This window comes from Mercenaria mercenaria, chromosome 17 (genome assembly GCF_021730395.1).
Source record: "Mercenaria mercenaria strain notata chromosome 17, MADL_Memer_1, whole genome shotgun sequence".
NCBI classification, from domain to species: Eukaryota; Metazoa; Mollusca; class Bivalvia; order Venerida; family Veneridae; genus Mercenaria; species Mercenaria mercenaria.
In genome coordinates this window covers 44,575,064-44,597,211 of record NC_069377.1, presented here as the reverse complement: position 1 = coordinate 44,597,211, position 22,148 = coordinate 44,575,064, and the positions used below count along the sequence as shown (strand labels likewise).

At 34.7% G+C, this 22,148-nt stretch overlaps 1 protein-coding gene across 1 annotated transcript; it reads right to left on the bottom strand.

The window, feature by feature from the left end:
• Window positions 1-10,372: 10,372 nt before the first annotated feature.
• LOC123537295 (uncharacterized) lies at window positions 10,373-18,861 on the bottom strand. Its single transcript, XM_045320965.2, has 2 exons — window positions 16,639-18,861; window positions 10,373-15,718 (listed from the first exon to the last, which is right to left on the bottom strand). The coding sequence occupies exons 1-2, from the start codon at window positions 18,499-18,501 to the stop codon at window positions 15,503-15,505; spliced, it is 2,079 nt and encodes a 692-aa protein (XP_045176900.2). The 5' UTR covers window positions 18,502-18,861; the 3' UTR covers window positions 10,373-15,502.
• Between the last annotated feature and the right edge of the window lie 3,287 nt (window positions 18,862-22,148).

The following is a 22,148-nucleotide window of genomic DNA, read 5'->3' as shown; positions in this document are numbered from 1 at the left end:
AAGATTTATGGCCCCTTTTGGACTTAGAAAATATCAGATTTCTTGGTTAAGTTTTATGTTTAGGTCAACTTTTTCTCTTAAACTATCAAAGCTATTGCTTTGAAACTTGCAACACTTGTTCACCATCATAAGCTGACCCTGTACAGCAAGAACATAACTCCATCCTGCTTTTTGCAATAATCATTGCCCCTTTTGGACTTAGAAAATCATTTTCTTGGTTGAGTATTATGTTTAAGGCAACTTTTCTCATAAACTATCAAAGCTATTGCTTTAAAACTTGCAACAGTTTTTCACCATCATAAGTGGACACTGTACATCAAAAAACATAACTCTATCCTGCTTTTTGCAAGAATGATGGCCCTTTTTAGACTTAGAAAATCATGGGTAGGACAATATTTCTATTATACAAAAAAAATCAGATGAGCGTCAGCACCCGCAAGGCGGTGCTCTTGTTTTGACTCATATGTTTGATATTCTTGTATGAAAAAAAAGTGTGTATATTTTCACTAAAACACAGTTATATTGACATCATGTCTAGTAACATTTGGTGCCATACAGGTGCTGAGAAAGAGTGCTAAAAAAATTTGATCTGATACTTTGTAGGAAGATGTTTCAGAATAACTTGGCAGTGTTACACTTAATTCACGCACTCTGAATCAATTATTAGGCATGCAGTTATAACTAACTACCCTTCTGCACTCCAAAATTATTCACCAGCACATGACCTCAATTATTTTAACACTATTAAAACATACATGCATTTATGTCATGTCCGCCAACTATATTTGGCACCATACATGCTCCATGAAATAGTACACCTCTGTTCCATCTACATATTAGAATCAAAATAAAACATTGCAGGACCATGTTTTAATATATCTAAACATTCAAAATCAGTTACTGTAAAATCTTTAATTTCATGGGCATGAAATTTTGTGGTTTTCGTCAAAACAGCAATTTCGTGGGGATATGAATTTGTGGATTTCAACTTTTGAACATGAAATGAATGGGAATTTTACTTGTTCATTGGGATTAAATTTTGTGGACTGACTCAACCACGAAATCCACAAAAATTAGTCCCCCATGAATATTAATGATTTCACAGTAATTCAGTTGGGCTACTCGGAGACGCACAGGTGTATCATACTCAGAAGTGTTTTTTTTTTTCAGATCAGCTATCAACAAGTATATAAGACCTGTAGTTTTTGTTTTTGAAAACATACAAGTACAATGTCCTGGCTTTCAAGGATGAAAATGTGTTTTAATATTTAATCTTGTATGCATACCTGTCTTTGTATGAAAATAAAATGTGATGTTTTGTTTTAGTCATGCATACCAGTAACTTAATATCTTGCCTATTAAAATTGAACTTTACAAATGTTCAGTATTTGTCTTTCTTAAAATTCAGGTGACAGTCCAACTGTTACTGATGCAGGACTTTCCTATAGTAGTTCGAGTACAATTGCACACAATTTAATGCTGCATGTAACCTTTTGTTTCAACTAAATGCTGGTCCTGGAACTAACAAATTGTTTATTTTAATACTCGAAAAGATTACAACTAAACCATGCTTTGTACCTTTTAATTACTACACGATAGGATTTTATATTGTAATGTTAATATTTCAATATGTTACAGATCAAACAAATAAAATATTTACTAAATGAATACAAGGTTGGGTAGTTATTGGCCGCTCAAAAACAAAGATGTACTTGACGAGGTATCTCGCCAAGTATGTGAATAAAGTAACCGGAAGGAGACCAGGCGCATATTGCTAAAATTTGCAAACTATTACAATGAAACTCTGCACTGTCACATAATTTACACTCTCATAAGGAACACCGGCTAATTTCAACATAACGTAACTCTGCACTGTCGGACATAGCGAGGTAGCAATACTGACTAACTTAAACATAATGTGGCAATTCACGGCAACTTCGGTGCCAGTAGTCACGGTATGATAGTTACCAGACATGACCAGGTATCCGGGAATGACGGGTCAATACATACCAAAACCACTGCGTGAAGGAAAGCAGTAAGTTGCATGCTAGAGGGTTGATAACGCAATACAAAGCAATACGCAATACAAAACTAGATTTCGCCAGGTACTATGGGCAAAACCTATTCAACCCTAGCCACATAACAACATAAGAGTAACCACATAAGAGTAACACAGCCGAAAATACAGTGCTTTGTAAGTTCTCGCCAGACAATAGATGTATTTTTATGAAACAATATTTATTTCCAAATTATACTTATCAGTTTATTGTAAACTAATGTAAGCAGACACGCCTGATCACCTTCCGGTTTATAGAATTTTCCGCCACAATAAATTGAAACAATTTATCCCCCAAAATTCTATCTAATAAAATGTTTAATTTATACAATGCTTGAACACGGACACTTCAGCATTTATGTTTACTAAAGTGTCATACTTATATTAGCTTTCTAATTGAATCTCTTAAATAATCTAGGAAGAATTCTAACCCTACGAGATTTAAATGAACGCCGTCATTTCTAAAAAAGGCTGTTTCTGCGTCAATATCGGGGCTTATGACGTCACTTTTCCCTGATTCTATTACTATTTTCCGCGCTATGCGGTAAAGGCGTTTTCTTTTCTTTTCAATTGGCCTTTTACCGCCTAATGCCCCTTGCCAGTTTTGTCTCTCTAATATGTCTATCCAAACTATTGTTGCATTTGGGAATGCTTCACGTAAATAGTTTATCTCTGTTTCAATCATTCCTCTTAATTCACAAGTATTTTCATATACTAAGTCATTTCCGCCTAAATTAATGTATATTATTGAAGGAGGAGATGAAAGTAAGACCTGAGTTTCAATTGTATGTCTGAAACCTCTCCAACGAAGACCTCTGACTGCCCACCAAACAATAGAAATGTTCGGGATACTTAGATTTGGTTTCCTAGTCGTCTTTGCATGTTCGCCGGCCCAGAACGGGATAGAGTCACCCAGAACCCATACGTCGGCATCTGTTTGTAGCAACCTCTCGTCTACAGCATCCTTGAGGTCAGCCGCAGGCCTTTTCTGCCCCCTGGTGCCCGTGACGTCCCCGTGACCTTGGTCATTCTGCTCCTCTCTGGTAGCGTTCCTTCTCAAGTTACGCCGGGCATTTTGCACATTCAGCTCCTCGTCCTGCTCAACGGCTCTCTCCTGCCTTTCCTGCTCAACGGCTCTCTCCTGTCTCGGTATACGCCTAGCCTGTGCCTGTCTTCGGCGACCGCGTGGCATTTTCAAGCTTTTAAAGTCAAACTTGATCACTTGAATACAACTGTGTAGTATTATACATGTAGATCTAAGTTTTCTCCTGATACAACCGGTAGCAATACAAAGTGAACGAAGAGCACGGGTTAAGCGGTATTTATAGTAAACTACCTGTTCATGCGTATTAGCTTGAGACCGGTTTAAAGTACGCCGGTACCCAGAAGATAAAGAAGAGCTACGGAACCAGTTATTCATCAATATTATTTTGCTTAGCAACCAATAACGTGAATTCTCGAAAATAAATAAAATTATTTTTATTCAAAATAATTTACACTAATTTAAAGGGAAAGTTTTGCAAAATAATTCCAAAATTATGAACTTCAGTAATTTTATTGGTTTAGCCAAGGTATTCACACTTTGTCAGTTGAACCCCTTGTTTATATTGTTTGCATTCATATATATATTTCAGCATTGCATAATGGCCAAAAAGACAAGGTCCAGTTTTGTTTCATCACCTGCACAACAAAGTTACGCATTTTTTGTAAAATTACAAAATTTTATTCACCGAAAATCACACTATAAGGAACAAAGAGGAACTATCATTGTATTTGGTTTTCATCTAGTTTTACATAAAGATATAAAAATTACTGCACGAATCTACTACATAAATGTTTATTATACACCATATAGAGCACAAGAGCTAGCTTAAACCCTTGAGATTTCAAGTATACATGAAAACACCAGAAACCTCATCTGGAATGCAAGAAACTGTTTTTCTTTAGGAATTCTGTGAATGTGTTTTTCTTTATTGGTCCATGAAAATAAATTCCAGTAGTTGAGTTTCAAAACGAATCTGTTTGTTTTGAAAATAAAATATATGTATTACTATCTTTGAATTTTTCAGAGTGATGTATAATACCAATTGTTATGAAGCATTTTTGTATGCCAATGAAATGGAACATGTGATCACCTGTGGTGGCTGGTGTCATCAGCTTAAGTTGTCTGCTCTGTTAATTTGAGCAGTTCCTATCCAGTGTTCCTCCCAATGTCCATGGGCATAATGTCTTGGCCAAATTCAATAACCAACTGGATAGTCCCAGTTGCTCTGTAGAGATATGGCCCTTGAATTACTCAGAATTGCCAAAACAGTCTGTGTAAACTATTTAACTTAGTTCTTATCGGATGTTCACCAAACTTGGTAACTATGTTTATGAGCTATAATCTCGGAATTGTCTGATAACCAACAGGAAAAAGGTTTTAATACAAGCTTTTAGCTTACTCCTCAGTCTGTCACATTAATAAATGTTTGTATGATACATATTTGGAAAATAAATATTGTTTAACCCAAACTGAATATGCTTCCTCAGTTTAGAGTAATGGCCCTTGAATTACTTAAAATTGCAAAAAATGAGTGTGGCAATTGCTCTTATCCAGTGTTCACCAAACTTAGAATGTTTATTTGTATATCATCTTTGCTAAGTAACTTTCAGTCAGTATTTGCCTCTTGAAGATTGGCCCCTGAATTAGTTGAAACTGAGAAAATTGACAGCCTGTCTGCTCAGTAAGTAGAGTATATTAAAAGTCAAAAGTAATTTGCAGTGACAGGCATATTTTGTGATAGTTTGCCACTCTTGTTCACCAATTCAAGGTGAATCAGTACATTAAAAAAAAACTAGAGCTGTTGGTAAAACATATATGATTATACCCTTCATGGTGTCCTGTCCTTTGAAGTTTAGACCTCCTACAGACAGCCTTCTCCAGTTACTGAGCAGAAGTGGTTTCCATTTTCAAGGACAGTCTGACATTGACCTTTGGATCCCCTAAAATAAAAGGACCAATATGCAGATATCCAGTAAAGTTTGACTATTTTAGATCCGAGTCTTCTCGAGTGAAAGGCATTTTTTTAGAATGAAATTAACCTTGGACATACTGACCCCGCAAAACTTAGGTCATCAATGAACTGCAGGCAGTCATCCTATGAAGTTGGACCACTGTAGACCCAAGATTTCTCCAGTTATTTAGAAGAAACCGTTTTCAATCTGAATGCCAATATGACCATGACCTTTGATCAACTGACCTCAAAAGAACTACTGATCATCTACTGACCATAGAAAATCATCCTGTGAATTTCAACCATTCTATATGCAATAATGATCAAGTTACTGTATAACAACTGTTTTACATCTCCATGTCACTGTGACTTTGTCTTTGTAGCATGAATCCTAAGAAGAGTCATCTACAGATCACAGGCATTTATCCAATGAAGTCTGACCACTATAGGCTAAAGTCCTCCAGTTAGTGATCAGAAACAGTTTTTCAATCTGAAGGACACTGTGACCTTGATCTTTGACCTACTAATCCAAAAAATAAAGGTCATCCACTGAACACAGGCAATTATCCTGTGTATGTCCAAGCCTTCTGTAGTTACTGAGCAGTAATTGTGTTCAGTTGGAAGGTCATTGTGACCTTGATCTTTGAGTTTCTGATTAAAAAAACAATAGGGACAATCTACTGACCACAGGTAATCATTCTCTCAAGTTTTAACTTTTATAGGTCTTATGATTCACTAGTTACTGACCAGTAACATGTTTCAGTTTGAAGGTCAATATGACCTTTACCTTTGACCAACTGACCCCACAGTGAAAGGGATCATCCACTGATCATAGACAATCATCCTGTGGAGTTAAGACATAGTAGGTTCATGATTCTCCAGTTACAGAACAGAAACAGTTTTCAGCCTGAAGGCCATAGTGACATTGACTTACTTCAAAATCAGTAGGGGTGTTTTTACTAACAACAATTAATCATCCTATGACTATAATAAGGCTATGAAGTTTGACTGTTGTAAGCTAAACTGTTACTAATTGGAAACCAAAATAGCACTGCCTGTTTACCTCCAGTAACCTGTTACAAATGTTTTTCAATTTTGAACTGACAAATTAGTAAAACAACTAATTATAACGTGTTTCCATAACTTATAATCTGCCTTCTCAAGAAATATGGCAATAATTTTCTGATACTGAACAATTATTTTCTATGTTGTTGTAATATCTGAAGGTCAGTACTTTAAAAAATCTTTTACCAATGCGGATGCCAACACCCAAGTTGAGTGCAATATCTCTCCTTATTTTTCAAATAGTCAAGCTAACAAGAGCTGTCAAAGGAGACAGCGCGCTGGACTATTTCGATGCTGGATAGTGAAACTGGGCACATCTGAGGAAACTAGAGCTGTCACTGGAGTGTTTGATGACTCCAATTGTGGATGAAGATATTGCACAACAGCCTGAGTCTATGTCAAAAATATCAACTTAGAGTAATAAGAGAGGTAAAGATAAAATGTATCAAAACACTATATAAGTATATCCTAAGCAAAAAAGGGCATAATTCATTAAATATTGGTGCCAGAGTTATGCAGCTTGTGTCATATAGTGTGGGTGATGATGTTGAACAACTATTTTAAGTTTGAATCAAATTCATTCAGTAATAACAGAGACAGAGTGAAAGTGCATCAAAACTTTAACCTAAAATTCTAAGTAAAAAGGGGGAATAATTAATGAAAAATTGGTGCCAGAGTTGTGCACCTTGCGTCATATGGTGTGGGTGATGATGTTGAACAACTATTTTAAGTTTGAATGAAATCCATTCAGTAATAACAGAGACAGAGTGAAAGTGTATCAAAACTTTAACCTAAAATTGTAAGTAAAAAGGGGAAATAATTCATGAAAAATTGGTCCCAGAGTTATGCACCTTGTGTCATATGATAAGGGTAATGATGTTGAACAATTGTTTAAGTTTGAATCAGATCCATTCATTAACAAGAGATCACAGAGTGATCTTGGCGCCCACCAATGTGCCATTTTTGAGAATTCCAAATTTTAAGACTTATTGACTAGCTCAAGGTCAAATTTCATTTCCGTACAAAACACTGTGCATGTGGTCAAAATTCAAAACCTGTAGCTTGAGAAATGTGAAAGTAGGTCACTATATCAATTTCAATGACAAAGTTCTTTGTACACAAAACTATGCATGTGCATCAGGTTTGAAGGCTGTAGTTTGATAAATCTGAAAGTAGGTCACTAGGTCAATCTTAAGGTCAAAGTTTATTTTGGTACAAAAACTATGCAAGTGGTCCAAATTTGAAGGTTGTAGCTTTAGAAATGTGAAAGTAGGTCACTAGGTCAAAATCAAGGTCAAATTACACTTCAGAATACAAATCTATACATGTGGTCCAAATTTAAAGCCTGTATATTCAAAAATGTGAAAGTAGGTCACTAGGTCAATGGCAAAGTCAAAGTTTGCTTCAGTACACAATCCTATGCATGTACGTCTAAATTTGAAGCCTGTACCTACAGAAATGTGAAAGTAGGTCATTAGGTCAATCTTAAGGTCAAAGTTCATTTCGGTACACAAAACTATGCAAGAGGTCCAAATTTGATGGCTGTAGCTCGAGAAATGTGAAAGTAGGTAACTAGGTCAAAATCAAGGTCAAATTTTATTTTGGAACACAGAACTATGCATGTGGTCCAAATTTGAGGCCTATACCTTCAATAATGCGAAAGTAGGTCACTAGGTCAATGTAAAGGTCAAAGTTTGTTTCGGTACACAAAATTATGCATGTGGTCCAAATTTGAAGGCTGTAGCTTGAGAAATGTGAAAGTAGGTCACTAGGTCAAAATGAAGGTCAAATTTCATTTCGGAACACAAAACTATGCATGTGGTCCAAATTTGAAGGCTGTAGCTTGAGAAATGAGAAAGTAGGTCACTAGGTCAAAATCAAGGTCAAATTTTATTTCGGAACACAGAACTATGCATGTGGTCCAAATTTGAAGCCTGTACCTTCAAAAATGTGAAAGTAGGTCACTAGGTCAATATCAAGGTCAAAGTTTTTTTTAGTGCACAAAACTATGCATGTGGTCCAAATTTGAAGGCTGTAGCTACAGAAATGCGAAAGTAGGTCACTAGGTCAAAATCAAGGTCAACTCATGTAAAGGTTCATCTTGCCACTCAAAACCATACAGGTGGTCCAAACTTGAATGTTGTAGGTTATTGACAAGAAGATTTTAAAAGCTTTTCCCTATATAAGTCTATATGAACCATGTAACCCCCAGGGCGGGACCATAATTGACCCTAGGGGATGATTTGAACAAACTTGGTAGAGAACCACTAGATGATGCTACATTACAAATGCCAAAGCCCTAGGCTTTGTGGTTTGGACAAGAAGATTTTCAAAGTTTTTCCCTATATAAGTCTATGTAAACAATGTGACCCCCGGGGCGGGCCATATTTGACCCTAGGGGAATAATTTGAACAATCTTAGTAGAAGACCACTAGATAATGTCGCATACAAAATATCAAAGCCCTAGGCCCTGTGTTTTTGAATAAGAGGTTTTTCAAAGTTTTTCCCTATATATGTCTATATAAACCATGTGAACCCCGGGGCGGGGTCATATTAGACCCCAGGGAAATAATTTGAATCATTTTGGTAGAGGACCACTAGATGATGCTTCATACCAAATATCAAAGCTCTAGGCTCTGTGGTTTTGGACAAGAAGATTTTCAAGTTTTTCCCTATATAAATCTATGTAAATTATAGAAATAAACAAAGGACCATAACTCACTAAAGAATTGTTGAACCAGTCTGATTTTCAGAGGGACACAACTAGGGTACCAATACATCATTCTGACAAAGTTTGGTCAAAATCCCCCTGGTAGTTTCTGAGGAGATGCGATAACGAGAAATTGTTAACGGAAGGACGGACGTCGGACCACGGACGCAGAGTGATTTGAATAGCCCACCATCTGATGATGGTGGGCTAATAACAGAGATAGAGTGAAAGTGCATAAAACTTTAACCTGAAATTTTAAGTAAAAAGGGGGAATAATTCATGAAAAATTATGCCAGAGTTATGCATCTTGTGTCATATGATGTGGGTTATGATGCTGAACAACTATTTCAAGTTTGAGTCAAATCCATTCAGTAATAACAGAGGTAGAGTGAAAGTGCACCAAAACTTTAACCTAAAATTCTAAGTAAAAAGGGGGAATAATTCATGAAAAAATGGTGCCAGAGTTATGCACCTTGTGTCATATGATGTGGGTGATGATGTTGAAAAACTACTTTAAGTTTGAATCAAATCCATTCAGTCATAAAAGAGATAGAGTGAAAGTGCATCAAAACTTTAACCTAAAAATCTAAGTGAAAAGGGGGGATAATTCATGAAATATTGGTGCAAGAGTTATGGCCCTTAAGTCAGATGATGAGAAATAAGTATTTCAAGCTTGAATCAAATCCATCAAGTAATTACAGAGATAAGTTGAAAAAAGAGAAAGTGCACCAAAACTTGAACCAAGGTGGCGACGCGGAAAGACGCCGACGCCGACACTGGGGCGAGTAGGATAGCTCTCCTTATACTTCGTATAGTCGAGCTAAAAATGGGTTTTCAATTCTGCGTATTAATTTCAATACGTGGAAAATAATTAAGTTCCTTTCTATGAAATCTTGCCAAGCTGTTTTGTTAAAAATCATATTTTGCCTACTTGTTTATTTCACCTGCTTGATTTATTTCACCTGCTTGATTTGGTGCTATTTTTAGAAACAAGTTTTAGTTTCTGTTAGGAGAAAACACTTTTTTGTATTTGATATGTACCCTTATCAATTGCATAAGATACACACCGTCCAAAATAAATGGCAATAGAATATAATATATCAGAGTTTGTAAAAACATAAAAATGAATTAAAGGGGCATATCCATTGTTTCATTTCAGTCTCTGAAGTCACAGATTTGGGCTAGGTTTGGACATGCCATTAACTATTGCAATATTGCAACAGTATGCAGCAGTATCAGAAGTACTGCAGTAAGCCTCAAAAGTCATTTTGACTGTTGAATATTACTTGAACCTGTAAATTCTTAAAAGCTTTTTTGCGGAATAAATACATTTTTTTGTATTCTAATTTTTTCTGTATGACTAAGTACTATTTTAGTTTCTTTTATTTGATTTCAAGTACGTAAAAGTTCATCAAGAGCAGTTATAGATTATTTATGACAGCTCTTCTTTTCACGCAAATTGAATTTCCGACTTAGAACATAGGTGAGTGCTCCAAATACCAGACCATTGTATAAATCTAAACATGAAAGAAAAACAAAACAGTATTATATTTATTCATTGCGTGATTGCATATTTTAATCATTTAACTTAATATTAATGAGGTCGACATAAAACAATGCAAATGATCTATCACTCAACTGCATAAAACAAATCAAACTTCCATCAAAATAGCATAATTGAGCCGCGCCATGGGAAAACCAACATAGTGGGTTTGCGACCAGCATGGATCCAGACCAGCCTGCGCATCCGCGCAGTCTGGTCAGGATCCATGCTGTTCGCTATTAGTATCTCTAATTCTATTAGGCTTTGAAAGCGAACAGCATGGATCCTGACCAGACTGCGCAGGCTGGTCTGGATCCATGCTGGTCACAAAGCCACTATGTTGGTTTTCTCATGGCACGGCTCATATAATTATGTAATGCAAATGAACTAACATCAAGGTTAATTGTCAAATTCAAATGTAACAGAATCAGTTCTGGGTACTGTACTCATACATTTTACATGGTACCAATGCATCATTAAAGTTTTCAAGGTCGGGAGAATTTCAGTCAAGAATGTCTGTTAGTGTCTAAACAAAGCAGTAAACATTTTAAGGTGTTTTTTTAAATGACCAGACATAAGCCAATGTTACAAAAGGAGACTAGTAAAACTATTCTGAATTCTTTAAACTCAGCCAGTTTAACTATATTTTCAACTATAATGTAAAATGTTTATCGTAAAATTTTCTGGGCAAGATTTTGATTCTTATGACAATGTGAGGGAATTTTGGTAGATGCCAAGTTTAAAAACCAGATTTTATTTTCTGTCATCCAGTTTTTGTTAACACGACTATTTTCAACAAATAACTGTATTACACTACAATAAATGCAAGACTCATTGCATAAAAGTACGAGACAGGTTCTTCAATACTGTGAACAGCATTATCAGTTCATTACATACACAACACCTGTATGAGGTAGGAAGTTGTGGAATAAAATATCGCTTCTCTTTTACTCTTTCTAATAACTCTTAATAACGTAACAGATTAAAACTTAGTGCAAAAAACCCTCAATTAAACTGAGCATCTGCATACATGTAATTCACTATGTTATACTTATGTTGTATTCCTAAATTTCAATAGAATACACTTATACTTTATACAGACATAGCAGGCACGTGTCCAGGTGGGGGGCCAGGGGGCCCGGGCCCCCCCAGCTGGCTGCCTAGTTACGATTTTTATTACTATGGGCCCCTCAATTAACAAATTTATACACCAGCGCAACTGGCTTGATTTGACAGCAATACACAGGCTAAAGAGCCATAAAACCGTGTCCGGTAGAGGAAATTAGCCCCAGGCATGTCACAGGTAAAAGTTTATCTGTACATGCTTCATTGATCGGTACTTGATTGGGTAGTGGAGAAACTATTATGTTGTTTACTCTTTGGAAGTGTTATAAAATGATCAGAACATTGTTAGTTTTGTTAAGTAAATCTTAAAATGAATCTGAAAATTGAAACATTATGATGGTTGTATTTTGTTTCTACATTAAGGCACATTCCCCAAATTTATTAAATTGATAGATATTTATCCTATCTTTTTATTTTACGACAATTATGAATTTGAAACTACTGTATCAATTTTACTCTTTTGGGTCCAATAACCTTACTTAAAAACACCCATAGTTTTAAAAGTAGTTTCTCAGTAAATCTCACAAAACGCATCTAAAACTCGTTACTTATGAGGGGTTTTATACATAAAAATATCATTTAATATGTGCTGTGATGTTATAGTTTGTACAGTCAAAGAAGTATAAAATACACATCTATTTATTTTTATAGATCTTTGGTACAGTTAAGAGTTCATTGTCATTTGAAATCTATGATGTAAATAGTAACTGTCATAATACTTCGTTTGTTTTGTTGGAAATCTAAAAACATTTGGCCATTTTGCAAATAGGATACCCTTAATAATTAGACTAGCCACTAGACTGATAATTACGATATTTCTATGATTTTTTTTCTTTTTTATGTTCATAGAGACAAAAGCCAGTCTATTCTAGAGATTTTCTAAGAGGACTGATGTTAAAATTGTAATATTAGACATAGTATATAGACTGACTCAGTTCACTACATGAAATCATAAAAATGTGGAAAAAAATTATCATAGTCTAGGAGCTAGTCTTCTTAATAATCATCTTAAAACTTCAACATTTTTTTTCAACTGGGTATCATACAGAAAAATAAGTCCATACACTGTGACTGTACAATCATACATACATTGAAAAAGGCTTGATGAAATGATTAAAAAGTAGACTTTTCCTTAAATATATGATACATTCATGCATCCATAAAGGTGTTTCAGGTAGCAGGAAAATGCATCTATTCATGTGCCATATTAAAAAAAATTCGCAATCGGGAGGGGATACCCCTCCCGAACCCACCCCAGGTTGGGCCCCCCCAGCAAACAAATCCTGCACACGGGCCTGCATAGCATTATCTTCAAATTCAGCATAATACTGGCTTCTGCATTTTGAGTAAAAATAATTTTAAACAAGAAATTCTGTTGCAGTGATTTTTTCTGGATCTGATGAACATAACTTGAACTAAATGATTGAGGAACCTTATTTAGCTGTATTGTTTTCAAAATGGCAGTATTAAAATGGTTTCAATTGCTGCAACCTTTTGTTTTACTTTGAAACATAGGAATGCAACTTTTGGAATGAGGAAAACTTCCATGTATATGAAAGAACACAAGTACATGTACCGTACATTTCCGTGAACTTAACATAGATACTGTATCCATATGTAGTAAGGTTGAGTATAAGAGTGCACTTATGCTGCCTTGCTATATCAGCTAGCTTTTATAGCGACATGGTAGAGTGTCGTCCACCTTAGGTTTGAGAGGTCCAGGGTTCGATTCAAATTCTGGACTGAAATATTACTAGTTACAAGTTTTCAGAAAACTGAAAATTAAGGTGACTTTAAAAGGAAAGCCAGAGTGTCCTAGATAATAAGCAAAGGAAAGAAATAAATAATTTGAAATTCTGGTATGTCAATGACCCTGAGACATGTCTTATCTTCCAAGATGTTGACAAATATCACATTCACAAGAAATGGTGTGTGACAAACAACAAGCATACTCATGCTTTACCCTAGCACATATAATTAACAAAATAGATCTACAAGTGCATGGACTTTGTATTCAGATTGTTGTTGTTTGTAAAAATTGGATATAAATCTTCCTGAACACAGATTACACCAGATTTATCTTTGGAATAAGAACATGATGTATTACCAGGTTGTTCCTATTCAAGTAACAATAAAAGAACAAAACATTCACATAATATTATTCATTTAGTGATTATGATAATACCAACAAATTTTTGACATATAATAAATATATTATATAGTATAGTCATTCATTGTCCTCTTCTTTCTATCAAAGCTATATTAAACCATTTGTAATTTTGGCAAAAAGCCACTCATTTTCAACTTTTTTCTGATGCAAAGAAGGGTATGACATTTCATCATTTACCTTAACCTTTCTTATCAAATATTTAAATTACTGTTGTAAATGCACTGACCACTCTTAAACCAAGAGACTGATTTCATATTCACCAGACCTTGCAAAATACATCAATATACCTTAAGCCTTCAACATATTAATTGTACATGCTTGTAAATTAATAGGCCTTCAACACTGAAAACAGTTATCATATTAAGCATACTTTAAACAAGTTTATCTAGACCACCAAATCTGTGTATCCACCTGTATTGCATCATGAGGTGTGCCTACATGTGTTGACTCAGGCACATGTTACTAACCAGTACATATTTATATCCTGGTATGCAACACATGAACATAGGTCATAGGTTATTTAACAGTATTAATCAAAATGCAATAAGATGAAAAATGTTAACATATTGAACATGTTGAAAACAAGTTTAAATTTTCAGAAGTTTTTAAAGTCAGAATTTAAGTACAACCTGCATACATGACCGCCCTGATAAGAAATTTAACTCGTGTATAAACCTGTCCACACCGAAAACAGTTTACCTAATATAAAAATAACGTGACAAACAGATGAGCTTTTCTCTTCACCTTTTTACTTAAAGTATTCATACCTTTAAAACGTGGCCTGATCGTGACTGTGAACTTAAATCTGTACAAAGTTACCATTCATATATCGCAATTTCTCTAAAATATTTTCAATTTCTAAAAGAAAGTGGCACAGCTGAATAATTCAGTGAAATGCAACAACATTAACAAGCTGTTTGGAACAATACAATCTACTGAACATGAACAAGATCGATATAGATTTTTATAGATGTTTTGAATGACAACTTTCATATTTATTTGCATTTTACAAAATAACATCTGTTACTCATCTTTGAACATTATGTGAGAGTACTGACTGGTCTATTGTTGAAACAATTTTCAAATCTGTTGTACAGAAAGTTTTTTATACCACAGGGATTTTTTACTGTTTTAAACCTGGGAGCCCGGGACCCATTCAGTTGGGAAAAATGACGCGTAAGACCTGAAAACTGGGAAATTCATAAAAATAAGTTTTACCATCATACAACCTTTATTTCAGAATTGTTTAATTTTTATTTTTGTTGTAAGTCACATCAAAAGTCTTTTTTTTTTGTCTTTTGAAAGTTTTGGAAACTTGAAAATTGAGACTACCTAAAAATTGGTATTTTTTGGCAGATTTTTGGGAAATTTATACCTCAAAATTGGGAAAATAAGCAAATTTTTGGAATTGGGATGGGGCCCATATTCGGCCCCAAAATCAGCCTTAAAAAATCCCTGTACCAGTAGTGTGAACTATGATGAGTGAATACAAGGTCAAGATACCTTTTATGAATACGATTTACCTTTTTTCTCAATTTTGAATATTTTTGCTTTTGACAATTATATATCTGATTAGTCACCATGAATTAGTGTATACTGTGGAATGTATATGAGTTTTTGTGACATGTGATGTCCCAACTAGACGAATGAAGCTTGACAAAGCCATGCAGTGATGTTTTGTAAAGTTGTACGATTAACTGTTAGCACTGGGCAGACTCATATGGCAGGAGTAATCACACTGAAAGAATTCTTGTCTATTGTATGGTGAATTAATTTCTGCTGATAATTTTCCTTGACATTATCCAGCAAATATCACAGATTGGAACAGTTCTCCGATTTATCGTTCACAGAAACGTTCTCTGAAAATTAAGTCTCTATGGTTTTTATGTAGCACTGGTTTCAGTAATGTTTCACTGTCTGTAATTCTCCGTAGGAATCGTCCACGATCACGAGCGTACTGCTCCCAGGGTCCTTTTCGTGCAGCTTGGTATGCATGTGACCACGCAATTATTGGATGGACTGTAATGAGATCGTTGTCATCTGCAAAATGAACCTGAAAGGAAAAATTGGGAGTATGTGTATCATACACACAGTATGTATTGTACAAATGACTAGTACAATTAAACATTTTAAAAGGTAACATAAGCAGTATATAGAATACATTATCATGTTAAAATATCTGTATCTTTTGTACATGTAGCTCAGTAACACAGTGATATTATAATCTATCCTTCATATGATGAACAGTATAAATAAAGAACAGATTACTCAGTGACGGTCTGATCAAGTAATCCGTTCTTTGAGTCAGTCCCCACTTGGCCATAAACTTATTTGAACTCAGAAGCATTTGGATAGTTAATAAATTACATGAATGTATACACTGTGTATATTCAAAAAGGCTAAGCGATTAACTAAGTACTGATCAATACAAGTGACAACTTAACTGTGATGAACTGCATTAATATTATTTTATTGGCCATGCTCGTTTGACATGATTTATGCAAGACAGCAAATTATCAATAATTTATACTAGTCAGTTGTACAATTTTGTGGCAGCTTTAATGAAATGTACATGTATTTTATCATATCATAGTGCTGAAAATTCAAGCTGGTACTTAAATAAAATCTGATATCATAAAATTAATTATTTACCACAAGTGATGGATACACATGAAGTGAAGTGAAGTTCTGTTGTTGTGAACAACATGCTCTGATCATTTTTCCGAACCTCACTAAATTGAGCCGTGCCATGGGAAAACCAACATAGTGGGTGTGCGACCAGCATGGATCCAGACTGTTCACTAACAGTTTCTCCAACTTCAATAGGCTTTAAAAGCGAACAGCATGGAGCCTGACCAGACTGCGCGGATGCGCAGGCTGGTCTGGATCCATGCTGGTCGCAAACCCACTATGTTGGTTTTCCCATGGCACGGCTCAATTATAAATACCTACTGAAGACATTTTCAAACCTACCTTTTTGGTTGTGGATGTCTTCTTCTTAGGTGACTCTGGTTCAACAGAGAGCTGAACCCTCCATGACAAATTTATTTTGTCTATTGCACTGGAATCAGATGACAGATTGGAATCTTCAGATGGTTGCATTGTGCATTTTACTGTGAAGCATTGCATATTGCTTAAAGGGTCATTGCACTGAAATCCCAGTCCACTTGCAAACATCATGGTTTCATCATCTAGCGAGGACAAATTTTCATCACTTTCAAAGTCACTATCAGACCAGTCTGAATCACTTTCGATATCACAAGAAACATGGAATGAATGGGGGTCTTTTACTGAACTGTCAGTACCATATCCAAGAATAAAAGCCATTGTACCGTTGGGAGCACTATTTGATTTAGGCACTGAGCTTGATTTATCACTTGATGGTTGTGCTTCATTCTGCTGGGCTTTCTGACGTCTTCGTTTTTTGGCTGATGGCCTTCCTCTCCTCCCAAAACTGCGTACATAGAGCACGTAATTATTATCAGCTTCATTTATATCCTGTGACTTGGATTTACATCTAGATGAAAGTTGTTCACTTTCAACATGCTGTGATTTTTTTATTTCAGCACATTTACCTGTATCATCAGACATTTTCTCTACAATCTGAATATTTTCTTTTTCTATACAATTTGAAGTATCGTTTTTATCACACAGATTAGCTGCATTCTTAGCTAGACTAGAATCAGAGTTTGCTGCTTCAATACTAAACCAACTATGCAACTGCTGAATATTGGAATCTAAGTCCTCAATATGGTCATTTTTGGTACACTTTTGAGATGCAAGTTGAATTTTCTCCATGGATAGAGGGATACATTTAGCATTATCACATTCATAGTCAAACCAGTCTGTTTCAGTTTCTGAGGTAGCTGCCTCTGTCTGGTCATCAATAATTACTTTGTCACATTTACTTTCAAGTTCACATGAAACAGTGGAGTCAAGTGTACAATGAAGCACAGTCTCTTGATCAGGGCAGCAATTCTTGACCTTTTCTTCACATTTTTTTCCCAGGTTATTTCCAGATTTTACAATACCATTTGTTTTATGAACCTGTTGTTGATAATTTTCAGCAAGAAAGTCCTTTTTAACATTTGAATGTGACTGGGGTCTTTTGCTTTTTTCAAGAAGTTTGGCATTGTATGGTGTTAATGCTGGATCAACAACTGAGGTAACGTTTCTTGTCTTTGCTTGATTGTACCTCCGCTGTGGAGGCACATATTTTTCGACATTAACACCTTTCATTTTTTCTGACTTTGCAGGGCAGTTACTCAAGAGACTGTTTTGAAGAGCTCCAAAAATATTGCCTGTCCAACTCATAGTTTTATCTATTTCTTCACAATGTTTAGTTTCTGCACACTTACAAGACTGTTTAAAACAATCTGGCTCTGTATCTAAGTCAGTAACTGGGTTTGTACTATTATGACGAGGCTTGCTTACTCCACTTATAATATTCTTTAGGTAATTGAATGATGTATTATCACTATGATTTCTAGCTAAACCTCTTGAAGTCTTATATGGACACAAATTTTCTATATAGGATGTTGCTGAATCCAAATAGGCACCTGCTGAATTTATTAAAGAACCCATTGTCAGATTACCTACAATCTTTTTGTAGGACTTTTGGTTGTATCTGTGGCTGTCTTTTGAATTCAGACCATCATGATTAGATGACAGATTTTGACAATCTGAAACTTGTTGAGCTGTAGTAACTTCGCCTGTACTGTCAAGACGTAATAAACCTTTTATATTGTGATTTGCACTGGATCCTCCTTTGAAAGTTTTGTTTTCAGAGTGTGTCGCCTTCTGACAGCCGTTATATTTACATCTTAATGAACTCATTATGAAACAATTGTAATAAATAGATGAAACGTTTAACTAGTGTTTTATCGAATCAGTTACAGTTTACCATATTGTATTTACGCAAGTGTCCAAACTTTGGCGCAAATTTCCACTTTTCATAGCACCATACTGTCCACTTTGAATCTGGAATAATTCTTGAAATTACACTTTCTTCCCGAATATTTCTCTTTAATCCGCTAGAGTTTATACACAAACTTCCTCTTTTATTATTTTCACACGCCATATTATCCTAAAGTTCCTCTGTTAAGCACATATGTGAGCGAATTTTCGTTGACATGTTGTTTGTTTCTGTGTTTTGTGTGTTTTAACGGAAGTAGAAACAGATAACTATTGGTACCGAACGGGAAGAAAAATAGTACCTCAGAGACATTGTACATTTCTTTCTTGTATTTTTTAAATGAAAATAATAAAAGTTTATATAATGATACAGGATACATTTTTGTCTGTGTTCAATAATATTTCAAAAGAAATATTTCCCTCAGACTGCGAACAGATGAATCGCGTATTAATCTCGTATCAAGGTTAAGGTCAAGAGATATTCTTAGTAGCATTGCATCAGCCGGTATGCACAAAAAAACTAAATAACGTATCAGTTTGTGAAAATTGAGTCAAGAATTTGTTTTTAACACGATATAAACATAACTTACAGTTGTAAACCACTAGTAGCTACAAAACATCCATACACAGAACTGTCTGTACAGAACAGTGTCATAATTTTCTATTTTTAGAAGTCTACTTTCGTTTTCAATAAATAGACTCTGATTCACGAACATTCCTGAGGAATACACAACTGACAAGACGTCATTGGGTTAGTTCCCTTGAATTCAATGATGATACAGGGGTTACACTCTACCAATTCAAGTCCTTATTTATTTCATATTAATAACAAAACATTCAGACCTCATTTTCAGCACTTTAGAGCATTTCAATGATATGAAAACCATATATGGTCATTTAGTATAACATGTCTTCTTATCAAAAATAGAAAAATATTGACATGTTATGTTGAATATAAGAAAAATAATCTGTTCTGAGAAACATCACCCTCTAAAAATGCCCCCATGAAAACAGCCGTTTAGCAGTTACGCGTAGGTAGACATTTTTCGCAAAGAATAAAACTTATTCCAAGAAATTTACAATGAAAATGGTCTAGATCTATTCTCAATACTATAAGCAATAAACATAAGCCAAAAATTTAACTGTCACCTCCTCATGTCACTCATTATACCAGATTTCATCCATAGCATGGAACTACATTTTGGACTACTTCACATGTAACACTGAGTAGTCACTTCCGGTTTGGTGTAATCCGTCCTTAAAGAAAGAACAATGTCCGTACTACAATCAGGGACATTTATAAATAGATAGTATACATTATGCCTGCTACAACTAACAAGCCCGTTTCAATAGTCAATGTTAATTGCACAAATGTCTTTACGAAGTCCCTGACGCTCACTTAATCAATTCTTAATATCACTTATATTATATATATATTTGTGTATGTTAGAATTTGTATTTTTAAGTTTTTAGATATTTTAAACAAAACTCGTTACTTGCTGATTTTTAATTATATACCAGATCTCCTTGATTGTGCAATGCTATTATAATGTTCTGTCTTTGTGCTAGATGTAATTTTAAGGTTAATTTGCAACAATAATTATTTAAATGTTCATATGTTTTTTTTAACCATGTCCTTCTTTTACAGCTTGTTTTACTTTTGTTCCTTATTAATTTGTTAACATATAGTCGGTTCAAAAGCACCTAGAGTGCTTATGTTGTATTGTTACTTGTCTTGCCGACTCAAAATAAAATTTATCTTATCTTATCTTATATTTCTTATGATCGAACTAGCCTGTTTTAGGACCCTTACACGTGACAAAACAACTAATTGGGAATCATTTTATAGACATTTGGTAGATGGCTTTATACTATCAAGCACCTTTTTGTTGCAAACTTGTACTTCAAGCAATTTCGGACATAAACTTTTACTCGGAAAATAGTGTCCAATTCTCGGAGATGTTGATTGTGTTACTTGTACTAAATTTGTCCTGATCAGGGTAGTACATTTTGTTAAGCATCACGCGGCCCTTTGATGTCTTAAAAGGTCCCGGTTAAATTTAGCAAACGAAAAGCAAGAAAGTGCAATAAACGGCGCATAAAGAGGTGCCGGACAGTAAAAAAGAGATGCACTATTTCCACTCCAAGACTCGTAAAGTGCATCTAAACGAAAATGTTTTATAAATAATGTGCGATGGACTGTCCAAAAATTAAGTGGTACTTATAAAGAATAAACATTAGAAACTAAAAGATGTGATAGGAAATATTCTGCATTAAGTATTTCATGTAAGTTTTTCAAAGTTACCTTACAATGGTACGATTGCAAAACGATTTCTGAAATGAGGTATTCTGAAGGAACTGGACAGGCCAGAGCTTATGGGGAGTTTATGCGTGGCTTTGTCCACAGATGCAGTTGGAACTGGTAATATTTGAACAAGGGATTCTAATAGGAAACATAGAAATCTATAGGAAAGCAATGAAAGATACGTCGTTCACAATTATGTTTAATGGGGAAAAATAACACCAAACTCAGACGACATTTCTATGTTTTCTTTAAGAATCCCTTGTTCCAATTTATCACTACCTAATGCAGTTGCCTTTGATCTGATATCATTTATACTCTGTCTTACGGAACAGGAAGACTGATGTCGTTTTTCCTTCTTGAACAAGCCCCTGATGGACAAAGCCGCGCATGAATCTGACAAATTATCGTCCCAATAATCTCTGACCAGTCTAAAAAATTCTTTAATTTCTTCAGAATACTTCATTTAAATCGTTTTGCAGTCGAACCATTGCAAGGTATCTTTGAACATTTTAAATGAAATACTTGGATGTAGAATATTTACCATCCCGTACCAGACGTGTAAAAAATGAAGTCGCATCATTAATTTCACCTATAGTTTGTTGATATTCTTCATTTTTATCATCGCCGGTATATGTACGATTGCTTGCTGAAGGTTCGCTATCAGTTATTACAATTTCTTTTTCTTTGATCTTTTTTTTTTTAAAATGATTTTCACTACATTTAACATTCTTTTATAGTTTCCATTGATTCCTCTTTATCAATACCACTTAATTTTTGGACAGTCCATCGAATATTTAGTTTTTGCAAAACATTTTCGTTTTGGAGTTTTTAATGGCGAAAGTCATGTGTCTCATGACAAAGTAATGACATTAAACACCATGTCTGTTTAATTTAGAGACGTGTACCACTTTATCCGTTGTCATCAGTACACGTGTACTATGACGGGCAAAATTTTCCAAATCAGTAAAATCAGTGATATTCAAACGTTTAGGGAAGCAAGAAGACATAAAAATAACTTAAAAATAAACTCATTGAAAGAAAGATTAACTTTTCTAGTTTACTTCAATAACTTAATAAATGTTGTGACATGATTATAGATATAAGAATATATCATTTTAAAAGACCATGTGAAGCTTACAATCTGTCATTTCCTACAGAAATCAATGGGACTCGGGATCAAAATTAGTTACTTATTTCAAACGCATAGGGAAGCAAGAAGATCATATTTTATTTTATCAAAAATTATATTGAAAGAAAGTGCAAA

Bases quoted from the DNA above. Each gene is read 5' to 3' on its own strand.
- LOC123537295 (XM_045320965.2), bottom strand. From the start codon at position 18,501: ATGAGTTCATTAAGATGTAAATATAACGGCTGTCAGAAGGCGACACAC. The intron at 15,719-16,638 runs GTAGGTTTGAAA...TTTTCCTTTCAG, and splicing joins AGACATCCACAACCAAAAAG to GTTCATTTTGCAGATGACAA.